Source organism: Salvelinus alpinus, chromosome 27 (genome assembly GCF_045679555.1).
Source record: "Salvelinus alpinus chromosome 27, SLU_Salpinus.1, whole genome shotgun sequence".
In the NCBI taxonomy this organism is placed as follows: Eukaryota; Metazoa; Chordata; class Actinopteri; order Salmoniformes; family Salmonidae; genus Salvelinus; species Salvelinus alpinus.
Window position 1 is genome coordinate 35645022 of NC_092112.1, and position 25516 is coordinate 35670537.

The window sequence follows — 25516 nt, forward strand, 5'->3', positions numbered from 1 at the left end:
CGTTACTAGCCTTTTCCCTGCCTGTACTGTTGCCTTGTTGGACCCCCTGTGTATGACCTTCTGCCTGCCCCTGGACCCAGCTACCTGCCTCCTCCTGTGGTCCTTTACAAATAAACACCTGCTGCGCCCTGCGCTTGAAACCAGCTCTCTGTCTCCCATCATGTTCATTACAGCTTCACATAATTAAAAATTATCCTGTTCATTTGTCCATGCTAATCAAGACAGGATCAGTGAAAATAAAAGTGTTTATTGTGTAGAAAGTGTTTGTTGTGAGCACAAATAAAGCCCTTACTAACACTGAGCCTATTACAAACATCCCAATGTACATACTATTCTATTATATTTGGTGCAAATGAATGAAATTAAAGGTACTGATAAATCTTTTCAATAAAGGAACACTCCTTAATTTGCCTTGAAAAAAAAATACTCTTTATTGTTTTTATGCCTTCTTAACAAACATTAAACTAAATAAATACACTTTCTGAACGGAGTGCTTAATTTAAAGTATTCAGTCTAATGATTGAAAGGTAAAAAATTTGAGAATTTATCCACACCTTTCTCGAAAGTGGACATGGTGGTGAAACACTATATTTTGGAAGTATATTATCATCCCCCCCTAAAGGACCTTCATTTCATGAAATGTGACCCAACTTTCATACCAACTCCAATTAATTTTCCCCATCCTGGAATCATTAGAGCAGCAGTTCCAATGTTATCCAGAGCTTGCTTCCATATTGAGGGCTTAGCTTTTTCCTGTTCCTCCTGCTCCATCCTGAGGTCCTTAATCTGTTCCTCCATTTCTTGTGCTTTGCAATGAAACCCTTCCTTGAGGAGGTCTTCCTTCTCCTGAAATGACCAACATTGCTTAGATCACTAAAAGCATTTTACCTCTGTATTGAGCTGTATTCTTGTCCTCTGAATTAGTACGACCAACTACCAATGAAAAATGTCACTTGCAAATGAAAAAAATACTTTGCTACTGTAGTATGCAATATATGTATATTAATGCTGTATAACTTTACAATACAGTAAACACAAATCAAGTCTATCAAAAGTACCAAGCAGTTACTACAACAAAAATACTGTATCATAGTTATTAGGCTGTGAGGCTAACAAAATCTTACAAAACTTTGTGAAATAGAAAACAAATTCAAAGTGCAAAAGGTGACTAAAATGCAGACAAACTGTAAACAAAACTGTCAAATAAAGACTGTTTTGGAAAATCATGTTAGGTATTTTGAGGGGACTATCCCTTAACCCAAAATCAATATACTGCCTGCTGGTCTCCATTATTACAGTTCCTACCTTGAGTTTGGCCTCCAGAACTCTATTGTACTCTACTTTAGCATTTTCCTTGTCAGCCTCCATCTTCTCCAACAGCTGTTTCTTATGCTCTTCATACGTTCTCTTCTGATCGTCCATCAGCAATTCCTGGACTCTGATCTGCTCTTCCATGGTTCGTTTCTCTTGCTCAGACGCCTCCCTTTTCGCTTTCTCCTCTAAAGAGAGAGAGAGCAAAACCAAGAAACTGTATTTCATTTATATATTTATATCATTTTGGGCAACACAATGGGTTACATTTTCCTCGTCTGTAATGGTAAATGATTTTAGGAAAACCATAGTACACAACCCTTGTACGTTTATTAAAGGTAAAGTTGCAAAGATTGCCGTTTGCCACTCGCATTTACTGGATGGATAATTCCAACACAGGTCCTCACCTTCGGCCCTCAACTCAGCTTCAGTGAGAGATTGGTCTGCTGACAGGATGGCCTGACCAGTGCTTTCCTTGTCATTCAGGTACTTCTTCAGTACCTCTTCAGCCTAGAACCACACACATGTATGTACGCACACACACATGATAAGAGACAATAAGAACAGAACCTCAACCTCCAATACACACGGCACCAGTCTTCCATTTTGACCAATCAGTGAGGTTGTGTTAGATGCAAGTCCAACATACCTTCACTCCTTTGCCTCCTGTTGATCTGTATTCGCTGGTCATCATTTTGAGGTCATCGCAGTAGTGTTTGTATCCTCCAGGGGTCATGTAGGAACCATTCGTAAGTTGGACCTTTAGGGGAGCAAATATGTGTTCGATGATGTGCGTGCATGCCCTCTGGGATTCCTGCGAGTTTCTCTCACAGATTGTCGAATATACTTCTTGAAGCGCTTTCTAAAAGAAACATGGAGTGGTTGGTTAGAGAAAAGAGGTTAGGTCCAAACATGTATTTGAACTCCACTGTGATGTTTATGACATACTTTTGTCTAACAGAATTAAATAATGTAATCACTATTATGATTACATGTGTTGCATTTGGGAGGATGAAAGTTTTTATTTTGGAGCGTCTTGGGAAAAAAAGTTCCATGCTCTCAAAACAGTTAACTGAACTTTGAAAACAGTTTGCTCTTTGCAAAATAGCCAAAACATTTTTCTCCCCTCATGCAACACATTTGCGTTTAACGTATATGTAAATTGGATTTTATATCGATGGTCATAAATAATTGTTTTGGATCTTAAACCTCCATCACATCATGCCATTGTTATGAACATTCTAAAGACGCCGTAGCCACAGTGACTCCCGAAAGTCGAGTAGTGCTCAGTCATTAAAGGCTTATGATTGTTTCGTCTAAATAACACTATAGTTGCTTGGAAATACATTGACATTGCTAATGTATGCAATAATTAGTAAGAAACAACTTTGTCATCATTATGATGTCATCAAATTTACTTTAGACAGATGGCAATGTTACCATTACCTAGCAAAGTTTGTCAAAAATACCTAGCATTGCTAATGTTAGCATTGCTAACAGATGCCAAAATGGGACAGATGCAATTTCTATCTAAGTCCATGGGCTAACTCCATTTATCCTGAATGAAGTGTATGTTGCGAGTTGAAGACCAATGAAATCATATTCCATCCCTCTCAAAAAGATTGTGTCATCATCCTCTTCAGCTGAGGAAGACGACTGATTAAATATTGTATTAATCAATGTTTTTTTATGTTAAAAATAATATTATTAAAATGCCTATCACATTACGCATTCAATTTTTGTAATAACAGGAAACATTTGCAACTTCACGCAGAAGAGATTTCGGCCTAAATGTAAATGTGGCACTGACTCGCCCATGGATTGATGTTGCCACGTGTGACATGAACGCGCACTAACAAGCCTGGCTTGAACACGCTCGGGTAAGCGGCTGGTGCACAATCAATATCCACCTTCGTAACATGGATGAAGCTTGAGCTGGAATGTGAAGCTAACTGAAGCTAGCTAACTTTAGAAAAGCCTTAGTACATCTAGATAGATTCGTAGTACTCCACTCAGTCCCGAAGAGAACCTTAATGACAATATTGTGATGCAATGTGCAACCCATGAATATAATATATTCCCATACCATGAGCTCCTTCTGGTACTTCTGGTCTTCATCCTTGAATGAACTATTCATGAAGATGGCCACTGCCTCCCTCTCCATGGAAGCATGAACCATAGACAGCTGCTGCTGGGTCTCAGTGGGAAAGACCACCAGCTTTGCCATGCTCTGCTGGTAGTAGGCCTTGGCCTTTTCAATGGCACTGGAGTTCTCAATCTGGGCCAGTGCCACCACAGCATTGTCCAGGCAGGGTACCTGCCCACTCCGTATCATGTCAACGTACATCTCTGTCAGGTTCCCGAGCACTGCATCAGAAAAATGGGGCTCAGCACATCTGGCAGTAGTATTTGTAGTAGTAGTGATGGTGGTGGATGTAGTAGTTTAAGTAGTGATGGTGGTAGTGTTTGTAGTAGTAATGATGGTAGTAGCAGTAGTAGTAGTGATGTTGGTAGTGATTTTAGTGGTAATGATGGTGGTTGTAGTAGTAGTAGTAGTAGATGTTGTTAGTGGAAGTGGTGATGGTGAAAGGTAGTTGTGGTTGTGATTTTAGTGGTGGATGGTTGTTGTGTTACAATGAGCGTACAAAACATTAAGAACTCCTTCCCAATATTGAGTTGCTCTCAGAACAGCCTCAATTCGTCGGGGCATGGACTCTACAAGGTGTCAAAAGCATTCCACAGGGATACTGGCCCATGTTGACTCCAATGCTTCCCACAGTTGTGTCAAATTGCCTTGATGTCCTTTTGGTGGTGGACCATTCTTGAAACACACGGGAAACTGTTTAGTGTGAAAAACCCTGCAGCATTGTAGTCCTTGACACAAACCGGTGTGCCTGGCACCGACTACATACCCCGTTGAAAGGCACTTAAATATTTTGTCCTGCCCATTCACCCTCTGAATGGAACATATACACAGTCCATGTCTCAATTGCATCAAAACTTAAAAATCCCTGTTTACCTGTTTCCTCCCCATCATCTACACTGATTGTACATTATGTTTCTATCACTGTCTCTTATGACCGAAATTAACTTCTGGATATCAGGACACCGATTACTCACCTCGTAATGGACGAAGATTTTTTCTTTAACGAGTCGGACGCGAAGGATTTACTTCAGATACCCGAGAAGGCCCACATCCCCGTCATTCGCATGAAGAAGAGATGGAAATATCGGGGATGTAGGTCGGGGTGCCTTGTAAGGATCCGATGATGCGTGAGTAATCCCCCTCTATCATCAGTCCTATTAGCCAACGTGCAATCATTGGATAACCAAATGGATGAGCTCTGATCAAGGCTATCCTACCAACGGGACATTAAAACTGTAATATCTTATGTTTCACCGAGTCGTGGCTGAACAACGACATGGATAACATACAGCTGGCGGCATTTTCGGTCTATCGGCAACATAGAACAGCTGCTTCCGGTAAGACAAGGAGTGGCGGTCTGTATCTATTTGTCAATAACAGCTGGTGCACAAAATCTAATATTAAGGACATCTCAAGGTTTTGCTCGCCTGAGGTAGAATATCTCATGATAAGCTGTAGACCACACTATTTACTAAGAGAATTTTCATCTATATTTTTTGTAGCTGTCTATTTACCACCACAAACCGATGCTGGCACTAAGACCGCACTCAACGAGCTGTATATCGCCATAAGCAAACAAGAAAATACTCCTCCAGAGGCGGTGCTCCTAGTGGCCGTGGACTTTAATGCAGGAAAACTTAAATCCATTTTACAAAATCTCTACTAGCATATTAAATGTGCAACCAGAGGAAAAAAAACTCTAGGCCACCTTTACTCCACACACAGAAATGCGTACAAAGCTCTCCCTCGCCCTCCATTTGGCAAATCTGACCATTACTCTATCCTCCTGATTCCTGCTTACAAGCAAAAACTAAAGCAGGAAGAACCAGTGACTCGCTCAATAAGGAAGTGGTCAGATGACACAGATGCTAAGCTACATGACTGTTTCGCTAGCACAGACTGGAATATGTTCCGGGATTCTTCCGATGGCATTGAGGAGTACACCACCTCAGTCACTGGCTTCATCAATAAGTGCATCGATGACGTCATCCCCACAGAGACCATACATACATACCCCAACCAGAAGCCATGGATTACAGGCAACATCCACACAGAGCTAAAGGGTAGAGCTGCCACTTTCAAGGAGCGGGACTCTAACCGGGAGGCTTATAAGAAATCCTGCTATGCCCTCCGACGAACCATCAAACAGGCAAAGCGTCAATACAGGACTAAGATTGAATCGTACTACACCGGCTCCGACGCTCGTCGGATGTGGCAGGGCTTGCAAACTATTACGGACTACAAAGCGAAGCACAGCCACGAGCTGCCCAGTGACATGAGCCTACCAGACGAGCTAAATAACTTTTATGCTTGCTTCAAGGCAAGCAACACTGAAGCATGCACGAGAGCATCAGCTCTTCCGGATGACTGTGTGATCACGCTCTCCGTAGCCTTTATACAGGTCAACATTCACAGGGCCGCAGGGCCAGATGGATTACCAGGATGTGTACTCCGAGCATGCGCTGACCAACTGGCAAGTGTCTTCACTGACATTTTCAACCTGTCCCTGCCCGAGTCTGTAATACCAACATGTTTCAAGCAGACCACCATAGGCCTTGTGCCCAAGAACACCAAGGTAACCTGCCTAAATGACTACCGACCCGTAGCACTCATGTCTGTAGCCATGAAGTGCTTTGAAAGGCTGGTCATGGCTCACCTCAACACCATTATCCCAGAAACCTTAGACCCACTCCAATTTGCATACCGCCCCAACAGATCCACAGATGATACAATCTCTATTGCACTCCACACTGCCCTTTCCCACCTGAACAAAAGGAACACCTACGTGAGAATACTATTCTTTGACTACAGCTCAGCATTCAACACCATTGTGCCCTCAAAGCTCATCACTAAGCTAAGGACCCTGGGTCTAAATACCTCCCTCTGCAACTGGATCCTGGACTTCCTGGCGGGCCGCTCCCAGGTGGTAAGGTAACAACACATCTGCCACACTGATCCTCAACACAGGGGCCCCTCAGGGGTGCGTGCTCAGTCCCCGAAAGGCACTACTGAGGGTAGTGCGTATGGCCCAATACATCACTGGGGCCAAACTTCCTGCTATCCAGGACCTGTATACTAGTTGGTGTCAGAGGAAGAAATTGCCAAGGTCTCCAGCCACCCTAGTCATAGACTGTTCTCTCTGCTACCGCACGGCAAGCGGTACCGGAGCACTATATCTAGGTTCAAAAGCCTTCTTAACAGCTTCTTCAAATGGCTACCTGGACTATTTGCATTGTCCCCACGCAACCCCCCATTTTTACACTGCTGCTACTCTCTGTTTATTATCCATATATAGTCACTTTACCTCTACCTACATGTACATATTACCTCAATTACCTCGACTAACTGGTGCCCCCGCACATTGACTCTGGACCGGTACCCCCCGCATATAGCCTCGCTACTGTTATTTTATTAATTAATTTTTTTACTTCAGTTTATTTTTGAAGATACTTTCTTCTTAAAATGGCATTGTTGGTTAAGGGCTTGTAAGTAAGCATTTCACTGTAAGGTCTACACCTGTTGTATTCGGCGCATGTGACAAATAACATTTGATTTGATTTGATTGAAGTGGATTTAACAAGTGACATCAATAAGGGATCGTAGCTTTCACCTTGATTCACCTGGTCATTCTATGTCGTGGAAAGAGCAGGTTTTCTTAATGTTTTGTATACTCAGTGTATGGTAGTAGATATCGAGGTTGTAGTAATAATGAGGTAAAAGTATACATGGTAGTTGTGGTAGCAGCAGCACAATTGGAAAAAAATAGTTGTAGTGGAATATTTTAAATTATACCCAATAGACACACACTGTATTTTCTCACACCTATATAATAGATTAAATACTCACTTTTACCAGTGACTTTCAGGCCACCTATCATGGTCTTAGTCTTGACTTCTTTAAATATGTGGTCACAGAAGTCTCTGGACTGCATCACAAAGGAGGGTTCCAAGTCAGCATCTGTCAACTCCTCCATGCGTTTCATTTTCTCAGAGTTGGCAGGTCGTTCAAAGACAAAACACCAGCGGGGGGAAAAGAACTTCCGCAGACAATCACGAGGCAGGTTGTATTGAACAATCTTCTTGCTAGTACCTTCGAAAAAATTACATAAATGAACAGATAGAACAAATTACAAGACAGCAATCCATGTTGTTGTTTTGTTTACCTGGCCACTGTCTCCAAATGCTAATTGTCCAAATCATCTTAAAGTAACTTAATTGAGCTACACAATCAATTGAAGACACTTTAGGATGATTTGGACATGAAATGTAAAAAATGCTAATATATGGACCATTGATATTAACAAATTAGCATTTGGAAACAGTGGCCAGGTAAACAAAACCAAAGCATGGATTGCTGTCTTACCTTGGCAATAGACTGCTTGCGAGGTAAAGAAACTAAAATGTAATTTGGTAATTTGGATGAACTGTCCTTTTAAGTAGAACTTTAAGTACCATATATTCAGTATCATTAATCCATCTGTAGTATTCTCACCTGATTTCAGTTTAAGAGCATTATCCAGGTACTGATGTGCTGTGATGGGTTTTCCATCAAGCTTTAAATCTAGTCCGAAATCTCTGACCGTCCACACAAAAGACGGAAAGAAACGGACATAGTCTGCAGATTCATCAACGTCTCCCTCAACCGACTTCACCTTAATGAGGTCTGTCAGTTCTGTCACATAGCTTTAGGGGGCGGTGTTGAGGACAATAACCCAGACATATCCACACCATAGACCTAGTTAGATGACACATCTTTGTTTCTGTCCCATCATGGCATCTGTGAGAGCATGGGCAGCGCCATTGAAGCCATCTCCATTTTGAAGTAGTACATTTTTTCCCATTACTACTTCTATGAGTTGGTAAACAAATTGAAAGGGTACATACTGCCACCTAGAGTGTTGTTTGAATAGGTATAAAGCCAAGGTTGGCGAGTTACTGTCACCTGCAGTTATGGACTGTTTGCTCATGAGTATAATTAATTGGCTGACCCCTCCTGATGACCTGGATGGAATTGTGTGGTCCTTTCTTAACCCATAGGAAGTCATACCCAGTTGACTACTTTAAAATGGTGGAAGTCCTCAATGGCAATGTCCATGCAAAAACTGGTTATGTAGTGATCTCTATCTCTCTATGATCCCCACACTGAGGCTGTGACCAAATTCTACAGGGTACTGCTATTTAGAACCTTATTTGGTAACACTTTACATTAAGTTGCCCTTCTTACTAAGTAACTAACACATTAATAACATGGTAGTTAAATAGACTTTGACCATGTAATTACATGGTAATAGGTGTGTTGTGGAATTAATTATAACACAATTGGAGCAAGGAATGTGTAATTACACTATTCCACCTGTGTAATTACTGTGTTCCACATGTGTTATTACACTTTTTCTTGTTCTACTATGTAACTAATGTTTTGTAATTACACATTTGAAAGCCACCTGTAAATTACCATGTTAATGACTCAAACCAAAATATTCAATATAGACAAGAAAAATACAATAATTTGTGTGTTATTAGTTTAAGCACACTGTGTCTATTGCCGTGACTTAGATGAAGATCAGATCAAATTTTTGGACCAATTTATGCAGAAATGTAGGTAATTCCAAAGTGTTCACCGTATTTAAATTTTTCCATTAGGGAACGCCTTCTCTGTGAAGTGCACGTCTGCAATAACTCAATTCGCCCTTGCACTCCTTCTAAACAATGCAAATTGAAAAAACTTGACAAAGGGTAAATTACACAAAGATTTGTACACTCTGTTCATAACAGATTATAGCTTTGTAAACAGAAAACTGTATAGAGATTTGGGCTGTCCCCGACTCCAAGAATATCTTGGTCGACCGAGAGTCGTCTGTTCTTTCAACCAATCGATTGTTTGACATTTTTAAACATGTATTTCTCCATATATAGACACATCTGATGTGGTTTAATCAAATCAACTATATGCACTGAGCTTGTATAAAGCTTTAAGAGCTCTGTTTGATGAAATCATTAAGACACATAAATGACTAGAGGGAGTCTGACCGCAATTGATATGATTTTGCCAGGCCGGGCTCAGACTTGCTGCGCTGTGTAAAAAAAAACGGCAGCGAGTGACTGTGTGACTAGCACCCGTTGTCTCTCTCTCCTCTCTGCTACATCGACCTCCTCAGAACATTAACAGTGTTTATGGTGCTGTCCGTGTGTTAAAGTAATTAAAATGTTGAAAGAATGAAATAATTCCACTCTGAAACCTTATAACTGTATGAAATTGATTAGGATCATAAAAGTATTATTAATGAGGTGTGTAGTTTTAGTCAGTAAAATTATAATAAATGATATGTGTAGTTTTAGTCAGAATTAGGGTAAAACAATATATCTGTACAATATGTCTTTATAGTATCTTAAACACAGACTGTCTGAGCAAAATTCGGTGCCGACCTTGGCTAGGGGCCACTGAGAGATTTGGGAGAGGGCAGGGAGTACTTCTCACGGCCTCCCTAATCTTGGGCGAGGACAGGGAGTACTTCTCACGGTCTCCCTAATCTTTGTCGGCTGGGTAGTGATACAGTATGTGCGTAGGATACCTACTGTTTGTGTGTGAATGTAAGTGCGTAAGGAGCCAGTATAAAATGAATGATTTTGTACAACGGACTAGCGCTCTCGTGAATAAACATGTTGACTATCATAGCTGGGCCTCCGTCTGTTTCAGTCAACCAGAATCTTACAAATCCTGAGTAGTTTAATTGAAATGGTTTATGAACATTGAGAACATAATTCTCGTAACACCGTGTTGCTGAAGCGGCAACATAATTACAGACATTTGACTGAAATGTTTTGTTACCGAAATCCCTCAATTGTTTCGGAAAAATATCCCCTATTTCCTCAAACCTTGCTCTCTTTGTGAGATATCACATCATAGCATATCATAGTCATACGACTAAATTGGTTATAACAAACTCTGAACATGATAACACACTTGACAGCAAAATGGATGCAGAGGACGTGACAAATAAACTCTAAATGGGGGAATGTTCACTGGTTGCTCAGGAGGTAAAGGGGAAGTCAGATGTGTGGAAAAAATTTGACTAGTTGTGGAAAATACTGGAGATCAAGTTAAATAAGGAAAGGAGCAAGCGCTGCGTAGATATTATGTGTGCCAAACAGGTGCTGTTAGATTACAATATAACTTTTCCTGACCGTTTAGAACAATGTAAACAACACTAAATTGGTGGCAGGTAGCCTAGTGGTTGGAGCATTGGGCCAGTGACCGAAAGGTTGCTAGATCGAATCCCCGAGCTGTCGTTCTGCCCCTGATCAAGGCAGTTAACCCCCTGTTCTTAGGCCGTCATTGTAAATAAGAATTTGTTCTTAACTGACTTGCCTAGTTAAATAAAATAAATGAATTAAAAGCCTACCAGTCTGTTGGCACGTTTATTTTATTTTTTGTAAATCCTTTACTATAGCAAAGACTAAAAACAGTTGTATGCATTCGTGAATGCAATTGCCGAAATGGAACGGTTTATTTATTGTTTACGCTAATTATTCAAAGGTCGCTTGTTATTTAATTTTAAAGCTAAAATGCTTGATTGCGTTTCAAAGCATGAATGACTCGTATGCTGTGTGATGATATGAACTAATGAATTACTGATTGATACAGTAGCCTATATACAGTTGAAGTTGGAAGTTTACATACACTTAGGTTGGAGTCATTAACCTCTCTTGGGTAGGGGGCAGTATTTAGAATTTTGGATGAATGTTACTCAGGCCCAGAAGCTAGGATATGCACTACCATGCATATCCTATGGTAGTATTGGATAGAAAACACTCTAAAGTTTCCAAAAAATAATGTCTGTGAGTATAACAGAACTGATACGGCAGGCGAAAACCTGAAGAAAATCCATCCAGGAAGTGGGATATTTTTTATATGGGTACTTTTCTATTGAATGCCTATACAGTATCTGTTGGGTTAGGGCCCAGATTGCAGTTCCTATGGCTTCCACTAGATGTTAACTGTCTTTAGACATTGTTTCAGGTTTGTATTCTGAAAAACAAGGAAGAATGAGACCATTTTCTATGTGGCATGCAGAATGAACCAGAGCTGTTTTGTGCGCGTGACCGATTGCTCGCCGTTCGTTGTTTTTCCTTTCTATTGAAGACACTATTGTCCGGTTGAAATATTATCAATTATTTAGACAATAGACAACCTGAGGATTAATTATAAACATCGATTGACATGTTTCGACGAACTTAACCGGTACTATTAGGATGTATTCGTCTGCATGTCGTGACCGCCTTTGAGCCAATGGATTACTGAACAAAATGCGCCAACAAAACTGAGTTTATTGTGTAACAGGGACTCTTGAGAGTGTAAACATATGAAGATCATCAAAGGTAAATTATTAATTTTATAGCAATTTCTGACTTTTGTAATTCCTTTACTTGGTTGTAAAATGTTTGTATGCTTTTGTAAGCGGGGCGCTGTCCTCAGATAATCGCATGGTATGCTTTCGCCGTAAAGCCTTTTTGAAATCTGACACAGCGGCTGGGTAAACAAGAAGTTAATCTTTAAACCGATGTATAACACTTCTATTTTTATGAATGTTTAATTTGACTATTTCTGTATTTTGAATTTGGCGCTCTGCAATTTCACCGGATGCTGCCCATAAGAAGTTAAAACTCGGTTTTCAACCACTCCACGAATTTCTTGTTAACAAACTATAGTTTTGGCAAGTCGGTTAGGACATCTACTTTGAGCATGACACAAGTAATTTTTCCAACAATTGTTTACAGACTGATTATTTCACTGTATCACAATTCCAGTGAGTCAGAAGTTAACAAACACTAAGTTGACTGTGCCTTTAAACAGCTTGGCAAATTCCAGAAAATTATGTCATGGCTTTAGAAGTTTCTGATAGGCTAATTGACATAATTTGAGTCAATTGGAGGTGTACCTGTGGATGTATTTCAAGGCCTACCTTCAAACTCAGTGCCTCTTTGCTTGACATCATGGGAAAATCAAAAGAAATCAGCCAAGACCTCAGATTTTTTTTGTTAGACCTCCACAAGTCTGGTTCATCATTGGGAGCAATTTCCAAAAGCCTGAAGGTACCACGTTCATCTGTACAAACAATAGTACGCAAGTATTAACACCATTGGACCACGGAGCCATCATACTGCTCAGGAAGGAGATACGTTCTGTCTCCTAGAGATGAACGTACTTTGGTGCAAAAAAAGGCAAATCAATCCCAGAACAACAGCAAAGAACCTTGTGAAGATGCTGGAGGAAACAGGTACAAAAGTATCTATATCCACAGTAAAATAAGTCCTATATTGACATAAACTGAAAGGCCGCTCATCAAGGAAGAAGCCACTGCTCCAAAACCGCCATAAAAAAAGCCCGACTACGGTTTGCAACTGCACATGGGGACAAAAATCGTACAAAAATAGAACTGTTTGGCCATAATGACCATCGTTATGTTTGGAGGGGAAAAAAGGGAGGCTTGCAAGCCGAAGAACACCATCCCAACCGTTGTTGTGGGGGTGCTTTGCTGCAGGAGGGACTGGTGCACAAAATGGATGGCATCATGAGGATGGAAAAAAGTCAAGGTATTGGAGTGGCCATCACAAAGCCCTGACCTCAATCCCATAGAAAATTTGTGGGCAGAAGTGAAAAAGCGTGTGCGAGCAAGGAGGCCTACAAACCTGACTCAGTTACTCCAGCTCTGTCAGGAGGAATGGGCCAAAATTCACCCAACTTATTGAGGGAAGCTTGTGGAAGGCTACCCGAAACGTTTGACCCAAGTTAAACAATTTAAAGGCAATGCTACCAAATACTAATTGAGTGTATGTAAACTTCTGAATCACTGGGAATGTGATGAAAGAAATAAAAGCTGAAAGAAATCATTCTCTTGTCATACGGTGGGTGTAGCTGGTGTATGGAAGTCAGGCGCAGGAGAGCAGAGATGAGTGGACAAAGCACTTTACTGAGGCAATATTTAGAACAAAACGCAACCGCATCACAAAAAAACAAATGCCCAAAGAACAAGTGAGGCAGCACTTGGCTAGAAGACCGGTGGCTAGAAGACCGGTGACGTCGACCGCCGAACGCCGCCCGAACAAGGAGAGGGAGCGACTTCGGCGGAAGTCGTGACATCTCTCTACTATTATTCTGACATTTCACAATCTTAAAATAAAAGTGGTGATCCTAACTGACCTAAGACAGGGAATTTCTACTAGGACTAAATGTCAGGAATTGTGAAAAACTGAGTTTAAAAGTAATTGGCTACTTATTATTATAATGATGATCATAACAATAATAGTAGTAATAATAACAATAAGAAAGAGATCAAGAAAAAGGAGGGTTATTTTTCTGACAATTTGGAACACAAAATAAATAATAAGTAATACCAGAGAGGCTGTTCTAACAAAAAAAGAAGTGCAACCCTTGTATTACAGCATAGCAAATATTAAAAACAGTCAAATTTGTGAAATTGTTTATCCGACATGTTGTGGTTGTGTGAGGATTGGAGCTCACTGAATTAGTAGGCTATTAAACAAACACTCAAACAGGAAACACAAGAAGGATCTGTCTTATTTCTGTAGATATATATATGGATGATTTATGAAGTCAGGCACATTTAAAAGTTAGGCTATTGATTATAGACCAAATTAAGTTGGGGTTTCCTCTCTCCTCACTTTTCTTAGACAAGGCAAGGGCTGTTTTCTCGTCTTCTGACTGCGCTTCTGCATCCGCCACATTGGTGTTGAGAACAATCTGCTTGTTAACGTTGCTATTATGCACATAGCAACATAGTCTAGGAAAAGGCACCAATTTAACAGCGCACTGATGTTTCAGAACCGCAGACAGCGACCACTATCAAACGCAGGAGAAAGTGCATTTGTTATAAAATAATGCTGTTTTTATTAATATTGCACCATTGTCCTTAACCATATATATTTTCAGTAGCACATGCCTTAGAGTGATGGACTGTACCATCCCCACATCCTCCACAATGGATTAGTCCACTCAGACTGGCGCGAAATCAGAAAGCTGTCTTACCTTCCAGTTCTCTGCTGCCTGCGACTGGAACGAATTGCAAAAATCTCTGAAGTTGGAGACTTTTATCTCCCTCAACAACTTTAAAAATCTGCTATCCGAGCAGCTAACCGATCGCTGCAGCTGTACATAGTCCATCTGTAAACTACCCACCCAATTTACCTACCTCACCCCCCATACTGCTTTTATTTATTTACTTTTCTGCTCTTTTGCACACCAGTATCTCTTCTTGCACATGATCATCTGATGATTTATCACTCCAGTGTTAATCTGCTAAATTGTAATTATTCGATTTATTGCCTACCTCATGCCTTTTGCACACATTGTATATAGATTCTCTTCTTTTCTACCATGTTATTGACTTGTTTATTGTTTACTCCATGTGTAACTCTGTGTTGTCTGTTCACACTGCTATGCTTTATCTTGGCCAGGTCGCAGTTGCAAATGAGAACTTGTTCTCAACTAGCCTACCTGGTTAAATAAAGGTGAAATAAAAAATAAAAATAAAAATACACCATGATTTATTATTATTTTTTGCTACTGCTCGACTAAAGAAATATCGGTCGACCAACAGCCTATCGACCAAACAATAGAACAGTCGACTAAATGGGGTCAGCACTAATAGAGATCAAATGTTTCATTGATAAGAACATTTGCAGAATGTCGGCCAAAATCCATCTCGCTCCATCTTCACCCACTACCGAGCTTCCTCTCACCACTATATTTGGTAGTGAGTGGAAGCACCAAGCGGATGCTTCACATGTATACATCCGGTGAAATATCCGTCTCATTGTTCTATCTGTGGCTTAGCTAGCCAACGTCGCCATGACATCGCCTACAAGGGTGATCAGGGATTTCTACTGGAGAAGCAGTTTCTGCCTATCTTCATTCATACTGTACTGTCTTTGGAAATAGCATGTGGCTTCCATTTTGGCCTCAAAGGAGAGTGTGAGATGTCAGTGTGATGTCACTTCCTGGTGACAGCCCAGCGTTCTTCTGGCTTCTTATTTTGAATGTGCAAACGTACAATGTCAGTCACTAAATCGCAAACAAAAATGTTTCATGAGTTATGTAGCACTATATTGGATCACTCCAATACGGCTCTGCTGTCTCCCAACTCGGTTTGGTTTGGCTTGTGCCATCTCGTTTGGGTTTGGTCCTTGTTTTTATTACTTGTGACAGAGTGTACCAACCTGGGCGATACTTGGTTTGGTCGAGCAGTATTGGCGGCGCTGAGGGTTTGTCTTAGTTGTCTGTGTGACTTGTCTGTCCACCAACCCTCCCGGTTTTAGCCTTCGGATCCGGGGACCGAGCCTACCCTGCAAGATCGGGAGACTGTGTATGTTTCGCTCTGGTGGACTTGCAGTTCTCCCCTGAGAGTGAGCTAGGTGTCGTGAGGCGCATCACGTTTTCATCTCTCACAGGATGCAGCCATCTTGCGTGTTCCACGGTGAATGAGCTATGCAAAGTAGCTAGCTTAACGAGAGGTGACCATTGCAGGACGAAGCACAGTTATAAACACACTTTTCCTTATGTCCTGTCAACCTGAATCCCCACGTATAAAGCAAGAAATAAGCTATAAACGTGTGTGAGGTAGAATGCCTTGCCCCTTCATGGTCAAGCAGTTCACACTCCACGACTCCTCCTTCAGATAATGTATGAGACTAAGGCTGATGCTGTATGTCCCATTCTATACTATCATACAGTATTGCACACTATATACACAGTAATCTTACACTGTTGGTCTGAGTTTATGCTAGCCTCACCATAGTGAGATTACACTGGTGTTGTTTTTTCAGAGCTGAGTTGAGATAGTTCTGTCACTATTTTACAGTACAGACAGTAACTGTCATAGTTTCCCATGGAAACTCACATCTTAGCTCTATTACACTGAGGGTTTCAGTTGGGTTTACTGTAGTTCTGTTGCACTACTTTACAGTACAGACAGTAACTATCCCTTAATTGGAAACTGACAGCTCTATTACATTACTGTTTTTTGTTCTTCACACAGTGTGTAGCTGGGTTTACTATAGTTTTTCTGTTACTAAACTTACGGTAGGCTACGTACATACAGTAACTATGTTAGTTTCCAGTGACTATCCTAGTTTTCCCTTGGAAATGCACTCTTCAGCTCTATTGAACTGCTGTTTTCACACAGTGTGTAGCTGGGTTTACAATAGTTGTTTGTTGTACTATTTTACAGTAAAACAGTAACTATCTTAGTTTCCCTTGGAAACTCACATCTCAACTCTATTACACTGAGGGTTTCAGTGTGTAGCTGTGTTTACTATAGTTCTGTTGTACTACTTTACAGTACAGGCGATAACTATCCTAGTTTCCAGTAACTATCTCAGTTTTCCTTGGAAACTTACTTTTCAGCTATATTACACTGCTGTTTTTCACACAGTGTGTAGCTGGATACCATATTGGAAGGATACCATATTGGAGTGATCCAATAGCTCGCTTTTTTATTTTTATTTTTATTTTATTTATTTTATTTTTTTGCGATTTTGTAGAAGTGAGTTCACCAGGAAGTGACGTCATACTGACCTCTCACCTCTCACAAGCTCCTCTGTAGCCAAAATAGGAGCCACATGTTATTTCTGTCTCTTAATTTGTTGTGTTAATAAAGGTTTGTTATGTAAGTCTCAAAACAGTGAAATAATATTGTTAACTAAATGTTTCATAACTTTAATGACGATTTTGTCTTTATTGACCAAGTTAGAAAACGCTTTGACATTGTGCCAGTGCTTACAGTAACTTGCTTTCTAGCTAACATTAATTAGCAAAATTCTAGCTAGCTAGCTTTACCACCCTGTGTTATTACATTTTACTAACTAGTTAGTACGTTTTACTAATAGTTCTTGCATTGAGTCTGAAATGGGGAATTGAATTTGAATGGTTTGAATATGAATCTTTGTCAAATCCACTAAAGAAAAGTCAAAATGTTCTCCTGTCTCCTTAATTCTCCTTGTTAGCCTATTGTCTGCAAAGGTTGTTACATTGTAACTACAAAGTCATAAAACATTTCACTTCACTTTATATTAAAGCTGCACTATGTAACTTAGTGGGTGACCCAAAGTTTTGTTTTTGCGACTTTTACTTTCGGTTTTATACACCAGCTGAAAATACAATATTTTTTGTTAGTGAAAAGATATTTCACAACGGTTTAGATGATTGTCTATACTATACATTGCTTGTGTTGTCACAAACTGAAATTCAGCAATCTCCATATTGCACCTTCAAGTTGCTTGCTCCTGGATAAGTACATTGTAAATACATGTATATCCCTTGTAACAACATTTTAATTAGAGAGTTGGTTGATAAAGTTCAATGTAGGTAAATGTTCTCCTGTCTCAATTTCTCCTGGTTAGTCTATTGTCTGTAAAGATTGTTACTACATACATGTAGTAATTATAAAAGTTAAGACCGACTGGGTTTCACTTTACTATAAGTTGCTTGCTACTGGGTAGATACATGATAATTACCAGTATATCCTATATAACTACATTGTTCTTACATTACACTTGATTAGGTATAGCCTTTGAGCCAGGTCAAAACACAGAAATAAACTAATTGAAAATGACCGGTAGTTAATAACAGGGAGTGCATTGTTACAATTGTTGTTACCAGGTCCTAGCCTATTTATTAACCCTGGTATTACATGCAGATTCAGTGGTAGTGGCACCTTGTAGTTACATGTAACTAGGTCACATTTTGGTTTGAGTTATTAACATGGTAATTCACAGATGACTTTCAAATGTGTAATTACAAAATATTAGTTACATAGTGGATCAAGAGAATGTGTAATAACATCAGTAGTTACATATGTGGAATAAGCTTCCAATTGTGTAATAACTGATTCTGCAACAATCTTGTTACAGTACCATGTAATTACTTTGTAAAAACGTATGTAACTACCATGTTGTTAACAGTTATTACTGTGTCAGCTACATAGTAATAGCGGCAACTTGTGTGTTACCCATGATTTCTTTTGTAGAAATGTATGCAGTGAGCTACAAAAATAAACATATTTGTTGTCTACATTGGGTGAGATTGTATTGAATAGTATAACACCACCAGGTTGCAAAGGGCATAATATCTAGTTTGAGGGTGTGGCCTGTAACCCTTTCAGCTTTCTGCCATGTCAAGTCTCCAAAGCTAAGTCTCCTAAAGTCACCCAAACCTTACCACAGCTACTGCTATTTTTCATTACAGTGGCAGAAAAACAATAGCCTGGTTCCAGATCTGTTTATGCTTTTTTGCCAACTCCTAACTCCATTGTTATGCATGACAGCACAAACAGATCTGGGACCAGGCTAGAAAACGACCCTTTGCTCTGGGCACTATCTCCCCTTCCCCATCTCTGCTGAAGGATACTGCAGTTTCTCCAGGGCGTAGTTGTCGATGGTGCCCATGCTGTTGTACACCAGGCCGCTGCTCAGAAGAACAGCCAGGGAAAAGATCCAGTTGTCATTACTATCATCACCCTGTCAACACAGAAAGATGAGTTAGGTGTTACTGGAGTGATGAGTGAAATAAAGTCAGGGAGTAGTTCAAAGTTCAAGGAGAAAAAGTTTAAAGTTTGTATAATTTCTAAAATGTGCCTTTACTCTGCTGTATGTTTTATATGTACTGTATACATTTTCATTGCATACAATATTTTGACAATGAAGAGCCTCTAATTATTACAGTAGTAGCCTTGCATGTAAATATGTTAAATGTATAACCTTAATCTCCCACCTTCTCCACATCCCCCAGCCCCTCTGTATCCAGCAGCACCAAGGTGTGGTCTGATTTTATTGGGTGGGGCACACACCACATCCAGATGCCCTTAGTCTGGGACTGAATTGTGGCTCCAAGGGCAAAACCTTGAGGAATGAGGATAATAGAAAAACATTTTTAGCACATTTACCTTTGGGCTAGAGGCAGCTGAATGAAGTGTAATAGTGCCACATACCTCGTGTCTGAGCTGTTGAATTGCGACTCTACTTTGTCTCTATACTGGCACTTCGCTTGTTTGATTGCCTTGCGGGGGGAATAGCTACACTGTTTGTATTCGGTCATGTTTCCGGTCACATTGCCCTGGTTAAAAGCAGTGGTTTGCGCGTTCAGTTTCGCGCAAATGCTGCCATCAATCCATGGTTTCTGGTTTGGGAATGTTTTAATCGTTGCTGTGGGTATTATGTCGCCGATGCACTTTCTAATGAACTCGCTCACCGAATCAGCGTATTCGTCAATGTGGTTGTTGGACGCAATGCGGAACATATCCCAATCCACGTGATCGAAGCAGTCTTGAAGCGTGGAATCAGATTGGTCGGACCAGCATTGAACAGACCTGAGCGCGGGAGCTTCTTGTTTTAGTTTCTGTTTGTAGGCTGGAAGCAACAAAATGGAGTCGTGGTCAGCTTTTCCGAAAAGAGGGCGGGGGAGGGCCTTATATGCGTCGCGGAAGTTAGAATAACAATGATCCAGGGTTTTACCAGCCCTGGTAGCACAATCGATATGCTGATAGAAGGGCTTGACATTAATTAATACTTTTTTACTTGGTCTGTAACACCATGGGCCAAATAGGACACTGTAAATTACATTGTATTGTGTTGTATGATGCAAGAAACCACTTTACAAAATAAAATGAATAAGAATTAGACAATGTCGGATTATTTGCATATTTAAACCTGTCTTAAAATACAACACTGCTCATTAAATTAAGACATAAGCTTTTTACCTGACTGGCTTTTCAAAGACAGCTTGAAATGTAGCCTACATGTTTTGTGCTCTTGTAGCAAGCAGTAACTCCCCATTGCATACCTATACTTATCTATAACTGCGCTAGTAACTCGCTAACTAGCAAAGAATATCGACAAATGTGCACACACACGGCTCTGCACTCTGATCTGAAAAGCGAATTCACTCCCTGGTGATTGAAAGTCAGCTTGTGGGCTACCCCGCCAATATAAATTCTACTCGGTTGCACTCTGGCTCTGCCTACAACAAAATCGTAGACTCAGTCTTGCAAAGTTAGATTTGTTTTGGTTTGGTTTGTTGCATTGAAAATTGGCTGATAATATGTTGATCTACGGTATATAGTAACAGGCTGACTACACCGCTGCGTCGCAAAATAAATTTAGAAATCTATATTAAATTATTGCACCCACACTGCTCGCACACGCCAACAAGCGTCTGCATTGCCAAGGGCTAACACGGAACCCAAACCGTCTGCGCGTGTGCACCATCGTGTGCCATCTCCTCATTGGTTATACCAACGTGGGTGACTGAAAGACAAATGAGGTCGGTGGCGGTAATGCACCTAATTTATGAAAGTTGCCAATCGCAATATAAAGTCAAGAGAAGAAAAAGACTAGAAGGAGGAGAGATGATTAGAAACGATTCGGTTGACCATTTTATGTGTGGATTAATTGTTGGAGTAGAGGAACTTGTGCATTTCAGGTAAAATAACAACTCAATGTTTATATCCCAGGACAAATTAGCTAGAAACAGCAAGCTAGTTAAATAGGACAAATTAGCTAGCAAGTGCAAGCTAGCTAGCTGAATTGCCATAAAGGTTTAATGCTTTTCGACCTGTACCCAAATTAATGTAATTGGTTCAGAGTTTGTTTGATATTTTAACCTGCATGTTGTGATCGCGTTTGGTGTGGGGGGACAAAACAAATTTATGCACGATGGCGCAAGCGCGCAGCCGGTTTGTGTTCCTTGTAAGTGCAAACTACTGGGGCGAATTCAGTGAAGTGTGCAAGTATTTGTGTGCAAATATTCCATTTGCTGCGGAAATCTCACAAAGTCATTTAATGCATGGAAAACCTAGAGACTATCAGTAGCTACTGTATGTGTTGTATTTGGGGAACATAACACCGCTAAATGTCTTACAGCCTTATTATGGTGTCGGATTTGAGAGTGTTGTCAGCAAAACAAAATCAATGTTGATTTTAGAAAGCATATGTCGATGCTGATGGAGCAGCTGTAGAGTTTCAAATTCCTGTGCGTAAGAACTTGTAAGCAGAGCCTCTACAGTACTTTCTGAAGCATCTAAGGAAATTTGCTATATACTGTAGCCTGTCAGACCCTAATAATTACTAACCAGGCCTACTACCAGTGTAGAATAATATATTGATTTAGCTAATAAATTAAGGTAATAATTAATGTGCCCACCTTTGTTCGTCCCAGCCAGTTTGTTCATGAGGTATGACTTGCCGGTGCGGTACAGGCCGACCACTGCCACCACTACCACATGCTGCTCAATCTGGCTCAGGGTTTCCAGTGCGCTGCGGACCACACACAGTTTCCCTTCACTGTCGTTCTCAATTAGACACACTGGTCCTTTCATGGACACTGTTTGGCCTGCCATTACTTTGTCCTATAGAAACACACGGGCAAAGACACAAACAAATAACAATATAAACACAACAAATAAATGCTCTTTATTTTGTTTGGGGATCAGACAAATACAACATCCTCCCAGTGCAGTAATACAGGATGTGTGATTTATTATGCTGGTATGCCTTATCATACTGGTACAGTGCCATCTGAAAGTATTCACACCCCTTGACTTTTTCCACATTTTGTTGTGTTACTGCCTGAATTTACATTTGATTAAATTGAGATTGAATTACACCCCATAGGAATCAACAATAACCCATGTTGTCAAAGTGGAATGATGTTTATTTTTTTATTAACTAAAAAATAAAAAGTTTAAGTCAATAAGTATTTAACCCCTTTGTTATGGCAAGCCTAAATAAGTTAAGGGGTAAAACCTTGCTTAACAAGTCACATAGTAAGTTGCATGGACCCCCTCTGTGTGCAATAATAGTGTTTAACATGATTTATGACTATGTACCCCACACATACAATTATCTGTAAGATCCCTCAGTCAAGCAGTGAATTTTGGCCTGTACGGAATAAAAAATATTCCAAAACATGCATACTCTTTGCAACAAGGCACTAAAGTAATACTACAGGAAATGTGGCAAAGCAAATAACTTTTTGCCCTGAATACAAAGTTTTATGTTGGGGCAAATCCAATACAACACATTACTGAGTACCACTCTCCATATTTTTAAGCATTGTGGAGGTAGCATCATGTTATGAGTATGCTTGTAATGGTTAAGGACTGGGGAGTTTTCAGGATAAAAAAATACATGGAATGGAGCTAAGCACAGGCAAAATCCTAGAGGAAAACCTGATTCTGTGTGCTTTGCACCAGACACCGGGAGATTAATTCACATTTCAGCAGGACAATAACCTAAAAAATAAGGCCAAATCTACACTGGAGTTGCTTACCAAGACGATAGTGAATGTTCCTGAGTGGCCGAGTTACAGGTCTGACTTAAATCTGCATGAAATCTATGGCAAGACCTGAAATTATTATTATAATTTTTTTAGATTATTTATTTCATCTTTATTTAACTAGGCAAGTCAGTTAAAGAAAAGCTCTTAGAAACCTACCCAGAAAAACTCACAGCTGTAATCACTGCCAAAGGTGATTCTAACATATATTGATTGACTCTGGGTTGAATACTTATCTTATAAAGATACTATATTAGCATTTTGCTTTAAAAAAAATTTTTTTTATGTAAAACATTTTTTTCTCACTTTGACATTAGAGTATTTTGTGTAGGTCGTTGACCAAAAATTACAATTAAATGCATTTTAATCCCACTTTGTAAAAATCAAGGTGTGAATACTTTCTGAAGGCGCTGTAAATGAGTTGAAGTATTTGGAACATGCAATATTATAATATGCCTCCCCATGTATTTGAAATATGGTTATTTTTGATAACTCTGGACAAATTTATGCTCACACAAAATGTCACCTTGAAGTTAGAACCGGAGCAGAGATGAAGAAATTACAATGTTGCAATAATAAATAAAATCTCTGCAAAGTATATATTATCACTGCATTGTACATGACCAAACATGAGGTAAGATCTAGGATCTAATATTTTTCAAATAACTAATTACAAATAAATGAAGTGAAGAAGATCTTACCTGTAGACCAGAGCTTAGCTTCAGCTGTGCAGTATGCGTATTGTTCAGAGTTCTAATGAGCTGTTGGCTACAATAAAAATCTTGAAATATTGAAACTGAAACTCACGTTTCCAAGAAAGCACATGGGGTGGTTTCCTGGCACACAGTAATGGACTGACATCTGTTCAGGAAACCACCCCTTAATCGTTATGTGCCAGAAGATGCATCTTGTTATTGGATTGTGGTTGATATAGTTTCTCTTTTAGTTTTACAATATAAAGTCCAACCAGGTAGCAGAGCACATCATAAAATATCAGATGTTGTCAGCGATTGTGTGCAGATATGTAGCGGATCAGGCGCAGGACACAGGTGTTGAGCAACACAACGGAGTTTACTCAAAAAACAAGCAAAATTCCACATAGGAATAATAACAAACACACTAGCACATACAACAACCACTAACGACACAAACAATCACGGACAGAACGGATGTATGCCAGAGGGTTAAATAGGGAACATGATAGGGGAATTGAAACCAGGTGTGTGTAATACAGACAAAACGAAACTGAAACATGGATCGGTGGTGACTAGAAAGCCGGTGACGTCGACCGCCGAACACCACCCGAACAAGGAGAAGGGCCGACTTCGGCGGAAGTCGTGACAGATGTTTTCATATAAACACTGCAAATCAGTGCTTAACTCTACCTGTGGAACAAACCTTAGCTTATACTGTGCAAGTAGCTTTCTGTTCATGTGAAGGAGAAGCCTTTACTGTAATTTGGTTGAATTAATTGTATTTTGTGTTTGTGAAAAATAATCCAGGTACTGTACTTAACAACCAGTTGAACAACGTTGTGATTATGGTGGCCCAGAGGGTGATTGTGTACGGTGTGCTGCACAAGTTTTGCGATTTCAAATGGTCCCACTTATATTGATCAGGCCACCCCACATAAAAAGTACTACAGTTTACTACAGAATATTACAGTACTTACTATAGAATTATTTAGTGAACTGTAGTATACTGTAGAACACAATACTATACACTTTAGTATCCCTTGATCATGTGTAGTACTTACTGTATAATTCTGTAGTAAAATGTAGCATACCATACTACACACTGTAGTATCCTTTAATCATGTGTACTACTTACTATAGAATTTTGCAGTATACTGTAGTAAACTGTAGTATACTGTAGAATATTATACTACACAATTTATAGTCACATGATCATGTGTAGTACTTACAATATAATTTTGCAGTATACTGTAGAATACTACACCCTGTAGTATTCCTCAATCATGTGTAGTACTCACTGTAGCATACAATATTACACACTGTAGTATTCCTCAATCATGTGTATTACCTACTAGTGATTGAAGTTATTGAACATCCACTCGTCCCCCGCAATATAATTGTACTACGTTGCACTCTGGCTCTGCCTACAACAAAATCGCAGACTCAATCTTGCAAAGTTAGATTTGTTTTGGTTTGTTGCATTGAAAAAGGCTGATATAATGTTGATTCGATAACAGAAAAAACGTTGATCTACACTACCAGTCAGAAGTTTTAGAACACCTACTCATTCAATGGTTTTTCTTTATTTTTTACTATTTTCTACATCAAAACTATGAAATAACACATACGGAATCATGTAGTAACCAAAAAAGTGTTAAACAAATCAATATATGTTTTGAGCACCGCATTTTTAGCAAAACAAAATAAATAATAATAAATGGAGCATATGTCTTAAAGGGGAGCTAACTCCGATGGTGACAATACGCTGGGTCTGGGAAGAAACCCCAATGTCAACATTGTTTTTACTAAATGCTTTGCCGCACACGGGAAAGCGTATACTTCTTTTTACAGTCATGAACCGAAAGTTTTTCAGCTTTGGGGGTTGGCAACCCGTCATTCAGGGCAAGTGGGGCATTAATACGTGTCACATATCAGTTTGCAAACATATTAAAAATATATATATATATCATTGAGTTAATAAAGCTGCATACAATCATGGTCTCTTTTTTGTTTCCTT

The 25516-nt window shown here is 39.7% G+C and overlaps 1 protein-coding gene across 1 annotated transcript; it reads right to left on the minus strand.

Annotated features, from left to right (window-relative positions):
* Positions 1-406: 406 nt before the first annotated feature.
* Positions 407-23964, minus strand: LOC139556471 (guanylate-binding protein 1-like). The gene is made up of 11 exons (XM_071370457.1): positions 23506-23964; positions 21671-21875; positions 19244-19371; positions 18881-18990; positions 7949-8139; positions 7304-7546; positions 3398-3678; positions 1961-2173; positions 1719-1821; positions 1306-1499; positions 407-846 (listed from the first exon to the last, which is right to left on the minus strand). The coding sequence occupies exons 2-11, from the start codon at positions 21864-21866 to the stop codon at positions 628-630; spliced, it is 1878 nt and encodes a 625-aa protein (XP_071226558.1). The 5' UTR covers positions 21867-21875; positions 23506-23964; the 3' UTR covers positions 407-627.
* Between the last annotated feature and the right edge of the window lie 1552 nt (positions 23965-25516).

Bases quoted from the DNA above. Each gene is read 5' to 3' on its own strand.
- LOC139556471 (XM_071370457.1), bottom strand. From the start codon at position 21,866: ATGGCAGGCCAAACAGTGTCCATGAAAGGACCAGTGTGTCTAATTGAG. The intron at 1,500-1,718 runs GTGAGGACCTGT...CTCTCTCTTTAG, and splicing joins AGCTGAGTTGAGGGCCGAAG to AGGAGAAAGCGAAAAGGGAG. The intron at 847-1,305 runs GTAGGAACTGTA...TGGTCATTTCAG, and splicing joins TTCTGGAGGCCAAACTCAAG to GAGAAGGAAGACCTCCTCAA.